Source organism: Curcuma longa, chromosome 10, assembly GCF_044706935.1.
Source record: "Curcuma longa cultivar G26 ecotype Majalengka, Jawa Barat chromosome 10, ITB_CL_G26_1.1, whole genome shotgun sequence".
NCBI lineage: Eukaryota > Viridiplantae > Streptophyta > Magnoliopsida > Zingiberales > Zingiberaceae > Curcuma > Curcuma longa.
Genome location: NC_133870.1, coordinates 1,889,403 through 1,912,192, shown reverse-complemented (window position 1 = coordinate 1,912,192; position 22,790 = coordinate 1,889,403). Strand labels below are relative to the sequence as shown.

Sequence of the window (22,790 nt, the reverse complement as noted above, 5' to 3'; positions counted from 1 at the left end):
ATTAAAGAATCTTGATGGGAAACATTGAAAGTGAAAGGTTTTAGGTTTAGTAGAGTAAACACAAAGAGCTTACTATTTAGGATCATTTTTGCAAAAAAAATGAAGGAGTTAAGAAAGATGTCTTATATAGAATATAAACAGGATGGATAGTTGAAATAGAAAAGAGCATTAGGTGTTCCTATTTATCATAAGGCATCTCTAAAACTTAAAGGGAATATCTACAAAACAACAATTAGACATAAAGTTAAATGTTAGACTATAACTCTAGCACATGAGCAAAAGATGAAAGTTGCAGAGATAAGGATGTTAAAATAGTTATGCAAACATATGAGGATGAACAAAATACGAAATGAGAATATTCGAGAGAAAGTCATAATTGGGTCTATTGAGGGAAAACTCCAAGAAACACATTTAAGATAGTGTAGGCATACTTAGATGGTCAATAAATGCTACAGTTAGACAATGTAAACTATGACAAATCTGCACATTAAACGAGGACGAGGAAGATTAAAGAAGCCTTGATTAGCAACGATTAAACAAAATAAAATTTATTTACATATAAATGATAATATAATAACAGATATAGCTCAATGACGTAGGAGGATCCATATAGCCAACACCCCACTCAGTATGATAAGGCTTGATTGTATTATTGTTGTTGTTGGTATATCTTCATCAAGGTTCAAAATTCGAACCATGTCAAAGTTTCAATCCTTGACTAGAATGATATTGTTTTGGTACCAATGTTCCAATATATGGTATTAGTCACGAGTTAGAGATGGAAGAAAAAAGGAGCAAGATGATAAGGCAAATACATATACTTAAGTTCACACTTTGTGTTTCATCTAGAACAGTACAGTTTTAACGTTATCTTTTATAAACAAGCTACAAAAAATATTTTCTTAATTCATCCAATCTTAAACTGTATAGTACAATGGCAAGGGGTGATAAATGTTGATATAACACAATACTCATTGATTGATTGACATAGCAGCACAAAATACAATGTGTGCCAAATAATACAGTTTCGGTAATTTATCATAACAATAACAATATATTTCAATCATGCCACCCAGCATGCTACAAGATTTCTGTTGGTGAAATCAATCTCTAGGATTTCGATATTTGACAATACACCTGGGTCTAGTCAATCATATCAAAGGTTAATTCAAACAGGACCTGATATTTGGATGTAAACTAAGTCTAGTTAGGCAAGTGACTAGAAGGGAAAGTCCTAACAGGAAGTTAGGCAAAGGAAGTCTAACTGGAGGTTAGACAAGGGAAGTCTAACTGGAAGTTAGGCAAGGGTAAGAAATTTACCGAGTAACTAATTTTAACTGAAGGTTATGCAAGTGAAAGTCCAAATGGGTCAAGTGTTGGATCGGGTTGGACCGGCTAGAGGGGGTGAATAGACGATTTAACCAAGGTCGCAGAATAGACACTCCTTTTCTTAAAAAAACTTGGTTGCAACTCGGTCGTTGCTTCCAAGGCAATTAACGCTCAAACAAAACTCCTTTAGGCGAAAAAGTCTTTACAGTTGTAGCACAGAGACTTAGAGAGAATGACAAAAATAATTGATGATTTTACTTCTAGAACTCTAAGTCTTATTTATAACCTAAGAGAATAGATCTAGATCGTTGATCATAGATGAACTTTCTCTTGGCCGTTGATCCGTTGATACGATCCTAATTGTTGATCGGCGATAACCTTAAATCTCGAACGTTGATTTGATAAAAGGATAAAATTTATCCTTTTAAAAAATAAACATTTAAAAGTCTCCAACTTGGCCATGCACGTGCACCTTTCAAACTTCCATCTTGATAAGTCTTCAACCAAGCCTCCAACGTTAAAAGCACTTTCAAACTTCCATCTAGCCTCCAACGTTAAAAGCACGTGCACATGCATGTGCAACTTTCAACTTGGTCAAGGTTGGTCCAAGCCAAATGTTGACTTGGTCAAAGTCAACTCGGTTGACTTTTTGTAGGTAAGTTTCTGGATAATTTCTGACCAATCGGAGTTAGGCTCACCCGAACCAAGTTATAATAAAGTACCTTATAATTATAAAACTAATTAATAAAATAATACTCAAGAAAATAATAAAATTAATAAAAATCAAAATGGGTTGACACATTTGCGGGTTCACACGAAATATATCAATTCAAGAATTTGATATATTATTAGAAATCAATTGATAATTGTTTAACTTGATTGACTTATGTATATTTGTCATAAACATGCATATGCTTAATTATTCATGTTTATGTCATACAGAGCCGGCCCTGGGCCAGGGCAACCAGGGCGACGGCCCAGGGCCCATAGTTGAATAGGGGCCCAATTTTTTGGGTTAAGTTGGATGTGGGGTTACCGTTACGCTTCCTCTTCCTCCGCACTGCTTCTCGCACTGCCCCTTCGATCGCATCCTCCTCCGCACCGCCCTTTCTCCTCCGCACCGCCCTTTCTCCTCCGCACCGCCCTTTCTCGATCGCGTCCTCCGAACCGCACCGCCCCTTCAAGCTTGATCGCGTCCTCCGAACTGCCCCGCCTTCAAGCTTCGATCGCGTCTCCGCATCGCCTTCAAATCGCGTCCTCTGCAGTCTGCACCGCCTTCAAGCTTCAAATCGCGTCCTCCTCTACACCGCAAGTCCGCAACGGTGTGAAAACCCTAGGGAAGGGCCAGAATCCTCTGACTTTTGCCCCATCTTTCCCTGCCGACAGTGTCGAATGCTCAGTGCTCCTGCGGCGTTGCCTTGATTGCGACTTGCGACTCCTCCGGAAGGAAGACCCCATCGAGATCTAGGGCCTAGGCAAGCCGTTGCATCTTCGTTTTTCCTGTTATAATTTTGTGAATTGATCAATTGAATACCGGCCGCTTAATTGGCCCGCATTCCAACCGATTTCCCACCAACCTCCACTCCATCCTCCATCGATATCATGCTTATATTAGACCTCCACTGACAATCTGACATAATGCTTATATTATAGGAAATACCTAATAGGCCTTTTACAAGTAAAAGACCGGCCTTACAAGTTACAAGTACTAGCTTATTGTTGATTAAACTGAAATTACGACTGACACAAAGAGGGAACTCACATATAAGTCGGCGGCTCGGCGCTACACCATTAAATTTAGAGGCCAAGCAAGAGTTCTAATAACCTTTTTACTGGTTATTAGAATCATTGGGTAATTAGAGTGGCTTTAGCCACATTAGGTATATTAGGTTTAGGATTTGTGTTAAATGGTTTTAGCCCAAACAGTAAGGATGATTTATTAAAGGTTAAAGGATGATTTATACAAGAATGATGATTTATACAGTAAAAGATGATTTATTAAAGGTTAAAGGATGCTTAACTTCCCACCACTTCTGTAGCTGCAAACAGATCAAAACAATGCGACAAATTGGTTCAAAGATGGAAGCAAGAAGACGATTCATCCAAGTAGTGAAACATGAGAAGGAGCGAGAAGTTATGGGACTCAAGTAGTCAAAATTTTATATAGCATAACCAGAATCAGTTAGTTAAACTTGTAATTTGGATTCAGTTACTTTAAATTTGTTTGGATGCAGTACTAGTTACATTTGTCTTAGTAGGCCTCTTGCCTTTGTTGCAAATTTGTTAAATGTATTGTAGAATGCCTCACAGAATGTAGCAAACATGTTTTAAGGTTTTTCAGTTCCTTTTTTATAGGATGTTGGATACAAATCTCTTATCATTCTCTTTTCTTTAGTTAATCAATATTTTTTTTCTTTCTTTTGAAGCTGTTGGAAATAAATGTCTTATCCTTCTCTTTACATTAGAACAAAAGTATTTGTTCATGTTCTGTCTCGGAAGTTGTTTGATACAAATCTGTCATGGTTTCAATCGATCATGCTCTTTACATTAGAATTAAATTTGATCATGATTTCTTTCGTTCGCTTCATCTAGGGCCCAAACATTATGATTTCGCCCAGGGCCTCTGTAGACTCAGGACCGGCTCTGATGTCATATCATGTCATGTCACACATGCTAATTTTAATTTCTTGCTAATCTAGAATGGTTTAATACTTGATCGCATAGTATATGGACGAAACGATATGATAGTACGTTAGGGAGACTTAATCTAAATGTCCGGGTTGGATAAGGAGTATCCAACTTAGTTCATTCAACTAAGAAAAACTAATTGAAGCTACCTTGCCACATCCTAAACTAGTTAGACTAGGATTTTTCAAGAAGTATATTAAGTATATAATTTTTTTAAAAGGTTTTGTCTAAGAAAATGGTCGTTACTCCGATAACCAAGAATACCCTTGCCTCGCCACGATCTTGAAGTCGATTTTTGAAATGTGTACTTAACTAACAGCTAAACTTAAATCTAATACAAGGTCGAACAATCATCCCAATTCAAACCTAAAGTTTAAAATAAATAAAATTAATAGATCATCTCACAAAAATAAATTACCTTGTATGTTATATACTGAGACACTTAGAATAGGTGAGATGATAAGGATCATTAAATTAGAAAAGTTTTCAAAAACTATAAATATTCTCTTAAAAATATTTTTGAAAATTTGATATTTAATTAAATTCATGATTGTTTGTGTGTGTTATATATATTTTTCAAAAATTTATATATCTTTAAAAATTAATTGACCAACACTTAGATACAGAATCCCTAGGTTAACACTAAATTCCTAGACCGCTAAGACAAATAAGTAAATCATCCTTGTGGTTAACAAGCATTCCTAAAGGTGTATCAGGTTAAGGGGGAGGTCTTGATTGAAAGATCAAAGAATATTTTCAAGACTCTTTAAATTTTTAAAATTCTTTACAAAAGTGTTTTTTTTAATTACTTCAAAATAATTCTTGAAAAACTATTTGAAAATTCTTTTCAAAAATTATGTTGAAAATTATATTGCAAAAAATTTTGAAAAAGTGTTTTTGAAACCTTGAAAAACCTTAGAAAGTTCCTTCAAAATAAATACTTTAATCTTTCAAGGAGGGATAGGAAATAACTTTTGACTAAGGTAACCCTTATATTGTTGGTGCACAACCTAAGGAGAACTTAGGCATATTTTTTTGATATATGACAAAGGGGGAGAGGAAAGCTTAAGTTAAAAAATCTAGTAACCCGCCTAGATTGATAAAAACCCTTATGATCATATACCTAACTTTAAAAATTGTCAAATATCAAAAAGGAGGCAATGGTTGGTGCAATCAGCCTCTAGGGTTTCGATGTTTGATAATACACCTAGGTCTGGTCAGTTTGACTAAGGGTTAATTCAAACAAAACTTGATGTTTGGATGTGAGCTAAGTCTAGTCAAGTCAAAGTTGACCAGATGACTAGCAAGAGAAGTCTAGTCAGGTCAAAGGTTGACCAGATGACTAGCAAGGGAAAGTCTTAACAGGATGTTAGGCAAGGGAAGTCTAACTGGAGGTTAGGCAAGGAAAGTTTAACTAGAGGTTAGGCAAGGGTGAGAAATCTACCGAGTGACTAGTTCTAACTGAAGGTTATGCAAGCAAAAGTCTAAATAGATCAAGGTGACTAGAGACTTGACAAGGGCAAAAAGTCTACCGAGTGACTAGTCCGAACTAGAGGTTAGGCAATGTAACTCAAAGTAAGTCATAGGTGACCAAACGCTTGGCAAAGGAAAATCTTGGGAGAGTGAGCCCTAGACGGTGGAAGTCTTGAAGGAACTCCAAGCAAGCCTAGTAGGTTAGACCTATAGAATAAGGCTTAGATAAGCCTAGTAGGTCAGGTAGACTTACAGGATTAGGCTAGGGTTGCTTGTTTATTATTGTATGCTTGTCTTACAGGAACTTAGAGCTGGAAGCAAAATTGAGGAAGCAGACATACGTAAATGAAACACAGTTAGACCAAGTCCGGAGTGAACCAGACTTGACTCCGGTCGAACCGGACCCAGACAGAATCGGTAGCCGATCGCAGGGATCAGTAGATCGATCAAGGTTCGGGGGATTGAGTTCGGGTCAAGTTCCGGATTGATGACGTGGCACTTGGGATCAATAGACCGATCCTTGGGATCAGTAGACCGAGACCAATAAATTGCATAAGATCATATCGCATATCGCAAAGAGCTCAATCTTTGGATCAAGTTTTATCCAAGTTTGGTATACTGATCAAGTTGCTTGGTAGACCAAAACAGCCCTATAAAATGGCTTCGGGGTCAGAGCCACCGAACCAATCTTCTATGACTCTCCTACTCTGTGCTCGAAGAAAATGCTCGAAGTTCTACGACTGGAGAAGCTTCAGGAGGGGTGCGCTGCGGTCAAGACTTCGGGATCGACTCGGCAAAGTGTTTGTTTGTTTTATTATTACAAGTCGTGTTTTATCTCCTAATCTTTTGTGCTTGTAATTAAAACTATAAAACAGATTTCTCTATTTTCGAAAAAATTCCGAAAAGGAAACACACTAGTTGACGGGCACCTACCGTACATAGGTCTTAGAGTACCAACCCTGGGAGGTTGGAAACTAAGTAAATCCCCGCGTGTTCTTGTGTTGTCTTGTTATTATTAATTCTGCTACAAGTTCTTCTCTGATAGATCGAAAGAACGAAACGAGAATGAAAATGCGAAGAATCGAGATTCACCCCCCCCCCCCCCCTCTCTCAACCGCACAGATCCTACAATTTCAAACTATGATTTTCACTAATATTCCAAATCAAGATATTTAAAAACACCTACATGAATTTCATGGCTATCCATCTTACTTGTAAGATAGATGGAAGGGAGAAAAAATAGGTAGCATGACAAGATGGTTGGGTGAGAGGAGAACTAGGAGAGAAAGTTATACCTTTTATGAGGTTAAGAGAAGAGAAGCAATGCTATTATATCAAACTCACAACCTTCGCTAAGGAGATCTTGTAATACAAAGTTGAGAAGGAAAATTATTGTATTATATTATATCATCATAAAACGAACATATATATAGCTAGTAGGACAACTTGATTATTCAAGGACAGAAGAGAATATAAGTATAAGACAAATTATTCTTACTATCATTTTTATGATACTAGTAGCTAATTCATAAGAGAATACATCATATTATTTATTTCTATAAGAATAAATTCTAAGAATGCCAATTACCTTTTCAGCAAACCTATTTTCCTTTATTTTGTTGTAGGTTAAATCAACTTCTTTCTCTTAATTTGTTCATTCATATGATAGATACTAAAAACTTATTTGGGAATCACACTTGGAATGCTAACTCTTAGACTTTGTTTACCCAACATGGTGGAGAGGAGAGCGGAAAAGAAGAGAAAGGGAAGGAATCTATTCAACATGTTTACCTTATTTGGGAATCACACTTGGAATGCTAACTCTTAGACTTTGTTTACCCAACATGGTGGAGAGGAGAGCGGAAAAGAAGAGAAAGGGAAGGAATCTATTCAACATGTTTACCTTGCCTTTGTTGACAGGGAGGAGAGGAAATAGGAGGGACAAGGTTACCCTAGTCAAATTCACAGCCACCCTAATGCCAACTCTGCTAACATCAATGACCCCTGATGTTACCCTAGTAGCCTGCATCCCTCCTGACTCAGGCCAACATCGACACTGCCTGAGGTTACCCTGGCAGCTTGCCTCTCCCACAGCTTTGCGCAATGTCAAAGACCCAACTTGCTCCCAACATCGCTTGACATTGGTGGCCCACTTCACCTCTATCTATTACAGCTTCATCATTCAATGCACATGTTGACAACCTGACGCTCCTACCCAGTGAACTGCTCACCCCTCTCTGCTTATTGTGACTTCATCATTTGGTACACATTGGTTGCACATCCTTTTTGCCACCTTAATAGTGTTTGTAAAGTGCCTACAAGTTGATGATGAACCACAGTCTCACTGCACTCGGGAGCCGGTACTAGATACGAAGGGTGAACGTGGTATTTTGTCCTTTTTCTGCTGCTTCAGTGTCTTGTGCACGACTCTGGGTGGACATAATTTCAGGGAAAAATCACTCCATGAAAAAGAAATTTTTATTCTGTTTGGAGTGGGGTAAACAAGGGAGAACTCCTTGAAGTAGGAGCTCTCCTCTCCCTGCCGATAGAAACCACCCAGTAAACAAGCACTTAGAATCAGCAATTCAGGCTTCCAAACCAGCATTAGAGACAAAAAAAGAGCAACAGCTACATGAAAACAGGATATACTTTTTTGGGAAGGATATAGTTGTTGAATAGCTAATGCTAATAGTAGAAGGATGAACTAGTTACAAAGTTAAATTCTCAGGTAAAATAGTAAAACTTCATAAGCTCAAAGCGCATCAACCAACTAACCAGAGGTTTTGAACTCCAAGTTAGCATAAAGGAGTTTAAGTTTACTATCTGAACATTGGATAGATAAACTCAACAGAAGCATACCTGTTGAAATGACAGAACGTCTGACTTGAATCGTATCCTCTCTCCTTTGTCACATTTTATGGATTTAGGAACACCTGAAATAGTCAAGCCGCCAGGAAGAACGACATCGTGAATCTCAGTATCCTCAAGCTCAATCAAACTTGATACATCCTTGCAGTGCTTCAAACGAATATCTGACGTTATGTCATATCCTAATCCAATAGACTTAATCGCCTCATCAACTCGCGACAATAAACTCTTAGGTGTCATTCTCTATCATAACAAACAAGCTCAAGTACTAGTCTTTGCTGAATGCGAACTGCGCAATCGTCTATTTCGTCGCAGATTCAGTTTCTTCAAACCAATACCCCTTGCAGAACTCCCCGACTCACAAATGAGGTGCCAATCCTACACGGAATACCAAAAATTCATATCTATTTCAAGCTACCAATGAGATCGCTAAAAAAGGAGCCCCAAATTAAAGGTTACCTGAGTTTCTCCCCACGGATCTCTCTGATATTAAGCTCCGATCCCTGAAACGCCCCGCTCGACAAGCAGCAAGCTTTTCGCTCGATGGCACCTCAACACTGCGTGAAGTCCGTGGTTTTCTAGTGGGCGGGTCTTGCGTAGCGCAGCGTCCGACGATTCGAGCTCACCGACGAATTCGTTCCTCTATTTCACACCAAAATTTTTGACGTCGTAGATTGAATTTTGTTAGGTCGCCGTTGGTCAAATAACGTGGAGGTGTTCAAGCGGATGTTCGCTGACGTGACGTCTGTGAGGGAGACCGATGCGACTTTCCAAAACGAGCGCCGGGCAGAGGGCACGCTACTCCGGGATAAAACTTATCATTTGCGTACCTGGTAAGTGTATCAATTTTGACTAACATAAATTTTAAAATATTTTTATTAATTTTTTAATAAAATTATATATATATATATATATATATAGTATTATAACAGATATATTAATTTAATTTAATAAGTTTTTATTTTAACAAAGCATTTTCGATAATTGATAAAAAAAAAATGCATCCCAAGGGCCCACTTGATTGTTATTTTATTCCTTCTATCAATAATTGATTTCATTTTCATTTTCTCAAGCATTTGAATCACATTTTTAAAAAAAATACTTTTTAGTTCGGATGCATGTAACACGATATCTCTCTTTACGTAGAGAAAGTAAATATCTTTTCTTTGTTCTAAGAAAGTAAATGTCTTCTCTTTCAATTTACCAAAAGCAACTCTCTCTCTCTCTCTCTCTCCTCAAAAATCTTAGAAGTCGAAATCATACACATAGGTCATCTTGTTCACCTCTCAGCTTGCAACAAGTGAATTAGGATTTTCGTTGAAACTCATCTACTGATAAATTTCTCTCTTCCATTTGAGTTTAAGGGTTCATTTTGTCTTATCATCTTGTATCCCGACATTGATGCTAGTTATCTCCCTTCTCTCCTATTCTAAATTGTACTCCTATTTCAGAATAGTGTAAGAAGGTGTTTCAACTTCTCAATCTCGATCATCTCCAAAGGTATGTATCTGGTTTCTAATATAGTCCCCATCTCTTGCACATGTTTAGTGTTTATCGTTCATACATTAACTTGCATTCTTTAATTTTGTATTGGGTTTAGAGTTTTGTTGTTTCTAACAACCACACTATGTGGCATCCATCAATAAGTTTAGGGTGATGCAATTCAATAACCAACACCCGGGTGATGTTAGATTTCAAAGAACAGTATCACCCTGAAAAGCAATTCTCAAGTATTGAGAACAAGGTGGTTCTAGATTTTAAGAACCAAGGATTTCAAAAATTAGCACCACTATGGTGTTGTTGTTCAAAAATCAGCACCACTTTGGTGTTGAATTTCAAAGAACAACACCACCCTGAAGAGTAATTCTCAAGTATTTAGAATAAGGTAGTTTTGAATTTTACGAACCAACGCCATTGTGGTGTTGAATTTTAAAAATCCAACACCACTATAGTATTGCAATTCAATAAACAGTACCACTTTGGTGTTGAATTTCAAAGAACAACATCACTTTGAAAAGCAATTCTCGGGTATTCAGAGCAATTCTCAATGTCAAAATCTTATAACCATTATTTATGCATTTGGATTGTGAGAAATTTATTTTTTTTATGTTAATAATTTATATTTTTTTTAAATTATAGGCATTAATTAATGTTAATCAGAAACTCTAATGGACCAATATTTTAGGTCACTTTAATGGTTTTGTTAGTACTCCAACAATGAAAGGAAAGCATTGTGGCTCTGTTTGTTTACATGATCGACACAAAGGAATTATTAAATAGTCTCCTTTTGAATTTTTTTTTTTGACATACAAGATATTTAGCAAATTCATAGTCTATTGGTGAATAAATTTAAATGGAATTCAGCATCTCAAACCTTTAGATTTTCAGATACATCTTCCAGGTTTGAAAGTCAAAGAAATCTCATATTTTTTAAGTTTGATCAACACATAATATCTCATAGTAGAAAACTAATCATTTTATATTTTCAAATGTCTCAGTTGCTTTCACTAGAAAAGATTTGTTTCTATTGCTTGGTATTGTAGATAGAGATGTTTCCGTTCCTATGAACTCAATTTCCTATGAACTCAATTCATGCATCGGGTGATCTCTTTCTTACTAACTTCTCTAATTAAAAAAAATCTACTAGATCAAGAATTGAAGAGTTGCTTAAAAGATATTATCATAGAGTTGAAGTAGATGATGATATTTTAGTATTTTATAAATTGAATATTTTATATTTATTTATTTGTATGTTATTTTCTTTTCGTACATATAAGGTTCTTATAGGTCTTATAGATATTATAAATAATTTTGACAATCTAGGCAGATTCAATTAGGTTAAAGTCATCCATCAATTTATTGTTCCCTAACTACCCACCATAAGGATATTTTTTTCATCAATTTGATTTTTTTATATGGGTATTACTATGTATGTAATACTCCGTATTATGAAGTAGGCATGGTTTTAGAGTATGTCCCAATCAAAAAATCCTATAATACTGGAAGAGCACGAATAAATAAGTGGATGACTACTCCTTCACATATTAGTAAGGTAAGAGTCTTGTTGGATTAAGTCTCACTTAAAGAGGTAAATATCAAGACTATCATTGTCACCTAACTTTCTTTCATTTACAGTTTCTAAATAATTTTTTCTAATTTGATATGTTATTATTGAACTAGTCTCTACCCTTTCAAAAAATACATTGGTTGAGAACCTTCATTACACTACTAGAAAAAAGTTAATAGACAACGCGGAAAACGCGTTGTCTTTGTGGGGTAAAAAGCGTTGTAAGAGGCCCTGTTGTAAAAGGGGTCCCTCAACGACAATGCTTTTTAAGCGTTGTCTTTGTTAACATCTACAACACCTTCGCAACGCAGAAAAAACGTTGTAAATATTACAACGCTTTTTGTAACGCTTTAAAAACGTTGTTTTTAATAAATATGACAACACATTTTACAACGGTTAAAAAGCGTTGTAATTTTGTTACAATATATTTTGTAAATACAAAATCATTGACTACAAAATTTACTAAATGACTTCCATATACAAAAACATTATCTATTATATTTACACAAAATCATTGTTACAGCAGGTTCATAATATACAAGTTCATAACACATGTCCATAACATACAACTTATACAAAAGTTGTAGCATCAGGTCCATAACATAAAGGTACAACTTCAAGTTATAACTTCCAACATAGAAGCTCCATAACATCCATTGATGGTACATAACACAGCGGCTTCTCTATCACACAACAACAGGTCCATAACACAGCAGATGCGTCACCAAGTAACAGCAGGTCCATCTGCACAAGAGATTCCAGTTACTACATGCACAAGATAACATTAATTTATGGAGATCAGCATTTCATACCTACTTATAAATATCATCTTGTATACACTCTTTCACATAATAGCTCTATTAATGTCAGCATCATCACATACTTCATAGCTTGCAAAAAGAAAAATCCCCTAGTTAGTTTTCACCTCTTGAGTTGTTCAACAAGTGTTGTTGAGTTAACAACATATATTCATAGTGGGGCTTCAAAAATAAAGGTCGAGTTTTCTTCGTCCTAATGTTATGCTTCTGTTGTGGTCTCCAAATAGGTCATATGACTTAGACAAACCAATCTGAGAAGTTGTAGTGAACCGCTATAAGTATCTCTGGTACATTAAAATGGGTCAACTGTGGAATGGCTATGGTACTAGTTGTTAAGGATACACACAAGTTGAGAGGATCAGATAACAACGATTAGTAGTGTTTGTGTCTGGAAAGGAGAACCTAAAATCTCCTTGGATTTATTGGGAGAAGGGAACTCAGATCTTCATGGAAGAGGATACAAGTGCAAGAAATCGTTTGGATTAACTTGCTTGATATTATTATTGTAAAAATTTCACAAATAAAGTTTGTCACTCTTTCCTGACTCTTAACTCCTACAAAATATCCTCATTATGAACCAACTTGCTATACAACTCCTCATTAGAGATACAAAATATAAAGGAAAAGATGAAAAAAAATACTCATTAGAGATCCTTCCGATTTAATCAAATCCCAATGTTCAATCAAGCACTCACAAAGTACAAATTGAACTAATGCCTGCAATGCCTTCCCTCGATAAAATACAGCCTCCTGCCATTTCAACCTCAAGAGATTGGAACATTAACCATCATCACTGTGTATAATGAAACACAGTGATGATAGATACCCAACATGTGTTAACAATTAAAAATAACTAGTGTTAACAATGAAAGCACAGTATCCCAACATGCTCTAAGGATAATACAGGGACCACATATGACATATGTGACCTACATATGCAATTACAGAAAACATAGTTGGCCCATGTAAAATGGTTTAGCTTGAAAATTGACATGAGCTTCCTTATTTGGTAGCTTGTAAATCGTAACTTAAAAGCGCTAACTTGAACACTTTGGCAAGTGATATAGATACTGTACTACACATGTTAGTCCTTGCATATCATGAATGCACTATGCAGTGGGTCAATTAACTTAAATTGGTCATTCCTATATTCCAAAAAACACTAACACAAAACTTAAATTGGTCATTTCTATATTCCAATTTGCCTTTGGATTCTAGTGGATCCCCATCATTTGTTGTCTAGGTGCCAAATCATACTGAATGACAAAAGAAAATTCTGGAGCCACTATCCGAAACTTGGTGACAAATTAATAGATGGCATCATGCACAAGCCATATCAAATTGCTTTTGGAAAGAAATTGTTCCTTCAAGTATAACAGAATAATTGATAACAGATTATAGTAATGTTGCACCAATAGAATCAATGTAATATTCACAAACAAAACCAAGATAGAAAACTTGGATTCAGTACCTCAATTGCAGCTTGCATGGACTTCAAGGAACCAAATTCAACAAATCCAAAACAGTACCTCTCAACCTGTAAATATATAAAGTAAACAGCCAGGAAAGCTTCTTACAGAAAGTTTGCACAACCTATCAGTAAGAAAGTAAACAGCCAGGAAAGCTTCTTACAGAAAACATTCTTAGACAATTTTGAGCTACTTAAAGTCAGCAATAGACATAATAAGAAAAATAAAGCAGAATGCTCATCAATAGAACTGGTTATAGCAAGATAACCGAACAGGCAAACCAGCATCAATGAAAAAGGACAAATAATGATAGAGAAAAGGCTACTATATAAACTAACTGCTTGTTCCTAGAAATAATTTCCGCAGCAAAGTTAAGAACTCACAATTGATGCATAAGACTTCTTAGGTGTATCATCTTGAGCCCCCAAAGTAATAACTTCAAAAACTTGCTGTGAATTGCTATCATCTACATTAGCAGGAGGATCATAAGCGAGACAAAGGTTTATTACAGCGCCAAGAAAGACAAGTAGACAGGCTGAAGCGAAAAGGGATGTGATTTACTTTGATAGTGAGATCGGAGGCGAGAGGCCAGGAAGAACAGTTGTGCTTACACGCGCGCCGGCGGGCTGACCTCCTGGCAGCCTCAAGGAGGGCCGATCCAGCATCCATGGCACTATCGACGAGCTGATCCTTCTCCAACTCTAGAAGCCTCGAATCGAGGAGGCGCTCGAGGGAGACCTCAAGGGATACGAAGGGATCGGGGAGGGCGAGAAGCTTCTCGAGGACGTGATCTGTTGCGGCGGCGACCGGACGAGCCCTAGGAGGGGTCACGGAGGCGGTAGGCGACACGGCGGACTGGCTCAGTCGCCGCTTGAGGACAAGGGGTTCCATCACGGCGAGGCGGCAGACGAAGTACGGGCCGGCATCCAAACTAGGTATCCGGGAGATCGTCAAAGAACACTCGCTCGCCCACGCTTCAGTCGCACCGGCGCGCGAACTGCGTCCCGTCGCTGATCTCGATCTACTGGAGGGCCTTTCGTGCCACACGGCAAACGTTAGCACAACGGGCCGGCCTATGGCCCTTTCGTTTGTGTGAGGCGGCGAGCCAGACGGAGCGATTGGGGGATAGATCGAAAAGCTTGGAGGCGAGGGCAACCAACTGGGGGAGGATGGACTGGGCGCGGGGAAGAGGGGGGAGGAGGGAGAGGAGGGCAGAAGAGACAGCAGGGGCGGAGTTCTGGCCGGTGGTGGAGGAAGAAGATGGCAGAGTGGGTTTAGGGTTAGGGTTAGCACTCAGATTCGGATTGGGGGGAAGAGAAGGCGAGTGAGCTGTGGCGGTGAGGGCGGGAGAAGAGGAGAGGCAGGGGGCCGGGAGCTAGTAGTGCGAGAGGGGACGGGAGGTACGAGCGGGAGAGGGACGAAAATGGGGCGGGAGAAGAGAAGAGGAGGCATACGCACGAAGGAAACAACAGATTCGTCTGATAAAAAACTTGGATATAAACCCTCTAAACTCTCAACGACAACGGTCAACGACAATACTTTTTAAAAGCGTTGTCTTTGGCAAAAAAATCCGCTAAAAGACAACGTTTTCGACAACAGTTTTTTAAAAATGTTGTAGTTGACCCAAAATCAACACTAATAGACAACGCTTTCTGAACAAACGTTGTCTTTGAGTTTTCAAAGACAACGGTTTTGACTAAAAACGTTGTAAATTGAAAAACCACAACGCTTTTGCTAAAAACCGTTGTCTTTGGAGCGTTGTCTATTAACTTTTTTCTAGTAGTGTTACCTCGATGATACTCCACATCTAGAGACATTCATTAGATGGTATAGAAGCTAGATGTCCAAGTGATAGTGAATGCCCTAACTACATTATTCATCAGAACTGAATCAAGGAGCTAATAATAGAGAACATACAACTAAATAAAAGGGTAAAAGAATTACTTGAAATAATAAAAAATCAAGGCATTTAGGCTAAATCAAGTGACCCTGTAGTGGATCTTCATCCTAAACTAGTTGCTTATAGAACTAGGACTAGGAGAGGACATGACCGAACACACTATGATTACAAGGATACTCCTATTAATAGCCCTATGTGGCTCAAGCTTGTACCTCAGAAGAAGAAAAGCAAAATACAAATTTGTGAGCCTTCTAAAAACATCACAAGGCGAGGAGCAACAGCTGTTACGGATAGGGGAAAAGAAAAAATTAAAATGAATGATATGCAAGAAAAGAGAGATATTATCTCAATTCGTAAAGGTAATTCTGAAAAAGAGCCCGAGAAGGAGGTAGCAAGGATTGTCAAATTTAACAAAATGAGATTGAAAATCATTGTCGTAAGTTTATATTTATACATCAATTTGTTTGAGTAGTTTGATTTTAATCACTAATTACATATGTTTTTGGTTTATGGTAGTATATCAAGAAACAATTTAAAACTCTCGAGAAGAAAAAACAAGATAAAGAAGTGACCTACTTGTTAAATATATTGAAAAAAAATTAAAGTATGGTAATTTCAACCGCTCATTTGATAGTTGATTTAATTCTATTATAAGATGAGATCCCTTTGGATCAATCATAGGATATGAGAATCAAATCCATGAAGCCTTCATTAAGCCGGTTGCGAGTTTTATGATAAGACGTTGTAATACTCGGGTTAGCCGCAGTGGGAGTGGCTAGACTAAGAATCATATGGTGTATTTATTATGTTGTATGTGATACGCCCTTAATGATGGAAGAACACTATAGCATGTGACCATACCACATGTGTGTAAAACAACCATTGAGGAGAATGATGAATAAGATCTCTGTTTCATCATTGTGTGAGCTCTTGGATCATTATTTGTTGATCCATCTGTACCCTTAGGACTTGAGATCTATGTCATGAAAAGGAAGCTTGATGTCGCTACTTTAGTATGCACCTTAGGGCTATGGTTGATACAGTCCAGCGGGACATGACTAGGAAAGTAGTTAAGACTAATTGAATTGACATGAGAACTCAAGAAAAACATCTAAATTTTGCACCGTGTTTTATGGTTCATACCACGAGGGACTATGTCGACTTAGTGGCGATAAAGTCATAAGCACAAAACGTTCATGTTTTGACATCACTAGTTTTAAGAGATCCGGGATGTCAAAACTGGTGAATATTGAAGATATCTGGGGTACCACGGGATTTCTTTAGAGTATTGTGATCTGTTAGTTTTGGTGATAACTTAATAGATCACTACTCATTTGTTGTGCCGACTCTCGTAAGGTCGCTCACTCCATTCGTCGTATGATAGATTGAGAAGTAAGTATCGAGAGATGAATTGCTCCTAGTGAGCAACTGACATTTTATTGTGCCCTCTGTGGGCAAGTGGGAGATGCTACCAATTGTTGCCCACAATGGGCACAACCTTTGGAAAGGTTCCTTTGGAAAGGTTGTCAAATGCAACCTTTGGTTTGCTATAAAAGGCATGGAGGTCTCATCCTTTTCCATCAATTGTGCAAGCCAAGTTTTCTCTCTTGGAAAGAAATTGCGCAAGACTCCCCTTTTCTCCCTCTCTCGGTACGAGACTTCTCTCACGAAAAATCACCATCGGATCCCGAGGGCGTTTGAAGCGAGAAACTACGAAGAAGACTCTTGTAGACTTCTTCCCGATCCTACGAGATTCCGCAACGGACAAGGTACTCACCTCCATCAAGATCTAACAAAATAAATAAAAAGACATTTTGATAAAAGTGAAAAACTTAAAGAAAATTGAGTTGTTGATTTAGTAGACTATCAAATAAATCTTTGAGCACGCAGCACAATCGAAGGGAGCAACGGCCACAGTGGAGGAGGGTGCAAAGGCTTCTGTTGGGTACAATTTTGTAGACCAAAAACTTCTCGTCTTTGTTGTAGTAGTAGGCCTGGAGGGCGACCAAGTTGGGGGGTCCATGGTGCCGATGGCATCCATTCTCTCGCGGAACTCATTGTTATACAATTTTTGCCGAAAAGATTAATTCTTTTTAAAATTATAAGATAATTTAACTTATTTTATAGAGATGACTTGAACTGATAATTTCAAGCTGCCAGCAAGGACTAATGTTTTTCCTGATCACCAGTGCTGAGTCAATCGAATGGCCGAGTCGTCGATTGTCGAGAGGGTCGAGTGGCCGAGTCACTGATTGCCGAGACGTGGAGTGGCCGAGTGTCGAGACGTCGAGTGGCCGAGTGCTGAGATGTCGAGTGGTCGAGTGCCGAGACGCCGAGTGGCCGAGTGCCGAGACGCCGAGACGTCGAGTACCAAGACGTCGAGTGTCGAGACGTCGAGTACCGAGACGTCGAGTGCTGAGTGGCCGAGTGCCGAGACGCTTAGAGCTGTCAAACAGGCCAACCCATGGCGGGGCGGGCCAACCCATGGCGGGCCCATTATATGGCAGGGCGGAGCGTGCCAATCCACCAACTTGGCGGATTGGAAAATCTCCGACCCAACCCAACTCAAGACGGGCCGCGGGTTAGGCGGGCCAACACATGGACCTATTAAAAAAATAAAAGAATATTAAAAATTTTAAGTTTGAATTATAATTTAAATTGATTAAGTTAAAATTTTTAAATTTTAATTGTAATTTAAATGGATCAACCCCACTAATTCATTGAGTTTTCTATTTTAATTTTAAAATTTAAAATAAATAAATAAACTTTCTCAACCCGCGGGCCAACCCACGGGGGTCGTGGGCTTAGGCGGGCCAACCAATCTGAACCCATCTTAAAATGAATTAATAAAATTTTAACCCAATCCGCCTAAATTACTTGGCGGGACGGGCCAACTCGGCGGGCCTAACCCAACTTGACGGCTATAGAGACGTCGAGTCGCCGAGAGGCCGAGTCAAGGCCTGCGTTCAACGTAGTTTCCTTAAAACAGATTCATCTCCTCCGGCGGTGCTTCGAGGTCACGACGGACGTCTGTTTCCAAGGATACAATGACAAAACCGCGCTACCACCAAGTACAGGCAGATCGCAGCGAACTTAGATGGTACCTGAATGCTATCACGGGAGAAAGAAAGATGGGGTTGTAGTAGATTTGCTTAGCTCTTTCTGATTGTCCTCTTTGCTCAAGCTTGGAGTCTTATATAGAGTTTCTCATCTATACGTTGCAAGCATTCATGCCATTAAATTGTATTCATGCATTCAATTGCATCAACGTTCATGTCATTCAATTACATCTATACGTTCATGCATGACTAAATTGCATTAGTTGCATACTTATCATTGGAGCAAAAAGAAAACATTTTCAAGTGGCAAAATGTTAGTTCATTCGTTGGACAAATTTTATCCTAACCGGTCTGACATTCGACACGTGCAGGTCGCGCTCGCACACAAATTACCTTACGAGTAATGAAATCCGGGCCCTGGATTTGTAGAAAGTAGTTCTCATTTCAATCCAGAAAGTAGTTCTTTATCGGACATCAACCTTTTACCCTCATTGAAGCTTGATGTTCTACGGCCGCAGTCCAATCCTCAACTTTCCATGTCGATATCGATGGCTTCCTCTGAATTCTCATCCTCCACTACTAACCATGAAAATGATACACTCTCACCCCTTAAGCTGTCGCGTGAATATGATCTTGCTCGGTTGGATTCACAGCCGTGCAGGATAAGCGAAGGCAACAAAAGGCAAGCGAGTTGGATTCCAATCTCCTGGGGGGCTTCCATGGGGGGACCTCTCGGCGAGGCCCTTAAAAACACTAACAACTCAACCAAGGATCAAAGCAACACCTGTTCATCATCATCACTGAACATCTTGACTGGCTGCTGGGACTCTAGCCCACAGTTGGAATCCTCTTCGACCGGCATCCTGCAGAAAACTTTCATTTGGATCGCTGACCAGCAGCACAGGGAGTAGCCGGAGGACCGAGAACAAGAAGACTAACGAGAACTCCGGAAGTTTGTGCAACAATCTCCTCGGCCCAACTATCCCTTAGCGCATGCAACTGTTAACATCGATTCATCATCGGGGCTGATCATAATGCTCGAAAATTCCTATATGGTTGCATTTCTATATGTTTTGCTTTCCCTTCTGTATTATTGCGATCTTTCTGGGTGGCTCCAAAATTTGCTTTTTATAAAATTGGAGAGTACCTTGTATTTGATTTGAATCAAATCTATATATATTGTGTAAGCCTTCAATTCGATAAGTGTTGCTGCGAGAGACCACAAACAACTTCAAATTGTTGCTGAAGTAGAATGACGTTCACGCAAACTCGAAATTCTCAAGCCGCAACTTGGAGCATTGTCATGCAAAATAAAAGGTCAAAGTTTTACCTGATTAATAACCGAAACTCAGAGACGAGGAAGAGCTGACGGACGGAAATTGTTTTGGGGAAAATGGTTCCTACAGGAGAGAACGGACAAGATCTTTGTTTAATCTGCTGAAAAGGATGCTAATTTTATAGTTCACGACTAAATTAATCAGCAAGAAGCAGAGGAACCATGCATATAAATCCTGTCGCCGGCGGCGGAGGCGAAGGTGCTCGTTGAATCGCTGCCTTGAAGACCTGCAACTCGCGACTCGGTCGGGACGAGAAGGCAAATTGTGAACTGAAATAAGATAATAATTTATTCTTTGGTCCAAACATGTACCACTGATGTCGTTGTAGTATAGTGGTGAGTATTCCCGCCTGTCACGCGGGTGACCCGGGTTCGATCCCCGGCAACGGCGGAATCTAATTTTTACCTTTTTGTGTATATTTTTCTCATTTTTTTCCCCATTTGCTCTTTTCGAAATTGCACCAATTAAACTACCTTCGTTCGAGCCATTGAACCAACTGGACATTGCCCAGTCAGGCCCAATAATTCATGTTGGGCTTTATATTGGGCTCGTTTCCTCTTCAAAGCCAACTCGTGAGCTTCAATCAACGGAGCAGAAGCTCGACTCCCTGCTTAGGGCGCACCGCAATCGATGAGCGATTCCGGCGATCATGGTCGCCGCAGAAGCTCCGTGGACGTCGCCCCGCTCACCGCTGCCTCCTATCTCGATCCCCACTATTGGTCTGACCGTTCGCCTCTCTTCTCCCCCTCTTTTCCTTCGCTTCCTCTTCCTCCCTCAATCGCTGTTATGACTTCATAGGGACGAGAGGTTCGCCGCCGAGGAACACTATGAACGGTTCAAAGACTACTCCCACTTCCAACACCTCCTCCGCCCCTTCCTCAATCCATCCCACTCGGTAACTTCACCGTGTTCGCTTTCTCACTGACGCGTCCGGCATGCGTGCATAGTTATAGCATTCAATTTGGATTCTTTGGTATTTGCTAGGTAGGTATTGGAGATCGGTTGCGGCAACTCGCGGCTCTGCGAGGAGCTTCGCAAGGATGGCGTGGCCGACATGACCTGCGTCGACATCTCTCCTGTCGCGGTTGAAAGGATGCAGAGTCGCTTTCGAGACAAGGGACTTCTGAAGGTGAAGCCCAGGATGACCTATGATGCTTTTTTTGTGTTCACATGTATATTTATTGTATTTTTTGGGTTTTAATTTTTTTTATCAATGGTAAGGCTTGTTTTTTTTTTATTGAGAGTGTCGATGTAATTATGTTTTAGTTTTGTTAATTATTTTTTAAATATTTGGTTATATTTATATATTTGAGTTAAATTGTTTAAGTTAGGTCAATACCATAAATTAATATAGTAGGTTATGATGGAACAGATATTTTGACAATGGTCTCTTACAAACTTTGGTATGAAACAGTGTATTTTGATTAAGTACCTTCATGTATTTGGTTGTAATATGTACATCCTAAATACTAAGTATAGTATAGGGAAGATTTTAACAAAAGTGGATGGTGACATATTTGTTGGATACACTTTCGAAAGTTTAACTTATCGTAAACACTTGACAGAGAAGAGCTATCAGATATTGTATTTGATGAGCCTTCTTGAGTGTATCGACAAGGATGGACAATTGGAGGTATTGAATAGCAATCAAAGGACCGAGGAAAAGAAAACAATGAAAATGAAGAAAAAATTGAATCCACAAAAAAAGTTTAGGAAGAAAAAATTGAGCAATTTACGCGAGCTTTCAAAGGAAATCTAAATCATCCCCTTGGACTAGTAATGAGAGAGGTATTTAAAGAGGTGAGAATTCAATCTCAATTTTATAATTTGTACAATGTTGTATGTGTTTTACAACTTGAACCAAGCTCAATTGGTGGAGCATCACTCAATTTTGATTGGGTTCCGTTGTGTAAGATAAGTTAATTAAATTTGAATCGAGCAGTATTGACAAAGCATTACTTAACTTAGATTGGATTATTGCAATGTAAGATAAGTTGACTAAGTTTGAATAAAATAAAATTTGGGAATTAGTCCCAAAACTTGATGACTAAGATTGGGTTCCTTATCTAAACACAAATGAGTTCTCACTTAATAGCAAAAACATCATTCAAACATTATCAATGAAAAACAAATAGCCAAACAAAATGAAACTCGAGCAAATAAATAAATAAAAGATATTTTGATAAAAGTGAAAAGCTTAAAGAAAATCGAGTTGTCGATTCAGTAGACTATCAAATAAATCTTTGAGCACGTAGCACAATCGAAGGGAGCAACGGCCACAGTGGAGGATGGTGCAAAGGCTTTTGTTGAGTACAATTTCGTAGACCAAAAGCTTCTCGTCTTTGCTGTAGTAGTAGGCCGGAGGGCGACCAAGTTGGGGGGTCCATGGTGCCGATGGCATCCATTCTCTCGCGGAACTCATTGTTATACAATCTTTACTGGACAGATTAATTCTTTTTAAAATTACAAGATAATTCAACTTACCTTGTAGAGATGACTTGAACTGATAATTTCAAGCTGCCAACAAGGACTGGTGTTTTTCTCCATCATCAGTGTTGAGTCAACCGAATGGCCAAGTTGTCGATTGTCAAGAGGGTCGAGTGGCCGAGTCGTCGACTGTCGAGACATCGAGTGTCGAGACGCCGAGTGTCGAGACGTCGAGTGGCCGAGTGTCGAGACGCTGAGTGGCCGAGTGTCGAGACGCCGAGTGGTCGAGTGCCGAGATGTCGAGTGGTTGAATGCCGAGATGCCGAGTGGCCGAGTGTCGAGACGCCGAGTGGCC

General features: G+C 38.9%; 2 protein-coding genes and 1 non-coding gene across 4 annotated transcripts in view; 2 read left to right on the top strand and 1 right to left on the bottom strand.

Moving 5' to 3' along the window:
• The window catches only part of LOC141836199 (MACPF domain-containing protein At4g24290-like), a 57,626-nt gene extending 48,633 nt beyond the window's left edge, over nt 1-8,993 (bottom strand). The window contains exons 1-2 of the mRNA XM_074723634.1: nt 8,818-8,993; nt 8,350-8,736 (exon numbers count right to left, since the gene is read on the bottom strand). Of these exons, the coding sequence (XP_074579735.1) occupies nt 8,350-8,598 (249 nt within the window). The 5' untranslated portion in view covers nt 8,599-8,736; nt 8,818-8,993. The remainder of the gene's footprint in view (nt 1-8,349; nt 8,737-8,817) is intronic.
• An 11,333-nt stretch (nt 8,994-20,326) lies between these two features.
• TRNAD-GUC (transfer RNA aspartic acid (anticodon GUC)) lies at nt 20,327-20,398 on the top strand. The gene has a single exon. It is a non-coding gene; the product is annotated as a tRNA-Asp (tRNA).
• Nucleotides 20,399-20,620: 222 nt separating this feature from the next.
• On the top strand, nt 20,621-21,315 carry LOC141835653 (uncharacterized). 2 transcript variants are annotated; one of them, XM_074723025.1, is made up of 3 exons: nt 20,621-20,727; nt 20,807-20,903; nt 20,997-21,315. In XM_074723025.1, exons 1-3 carry the CDS (start codon nt 20,639-20,641, stop codon nt 21,207-21,209), a joined length of 399 nt encoding a protein of 132 aa, XP_074579126.1. In that variant the 5' UTR covers nt 20,621-20,638; the 3' UTR covers nt 21,210-21,315. The 2 variants fall into 2 exon arrangements, 1 of the variants encoding a protein (XP_074579126.1); XR_012602403.1 differs by having other exon boundaries at nt 20,655-20,903; nt 20,993-21,097.
• Nucleotides 21,316-22,790: the final 1,475 nt, after the last annotated feature.

Bases quoted from the DNA above. Each gene is read 5' to 3' on its own strand.
- LOC141835653 (XM_074723025.1), top strand. From the start codon at position 20,639: ATGAGCGATTCCGGCGATCATGGTCGCCGCAGAAGCTCCGTGGACGTC. The intron at 20,728-20,806 runs GTCTGACCGTTC...ATGACTTCATAG, and splicing joins TATCTCGATCCCCACTATTG to GGACGAGAGGTTCGCCGCCG. The intron at 20,904-20,996 runs GTAACTTCACCG...TTTGCTAGGTAG, and splicing joins TCCTCAATCCATCCCACTCG to GTATTGGAGATCGGTTGCGG.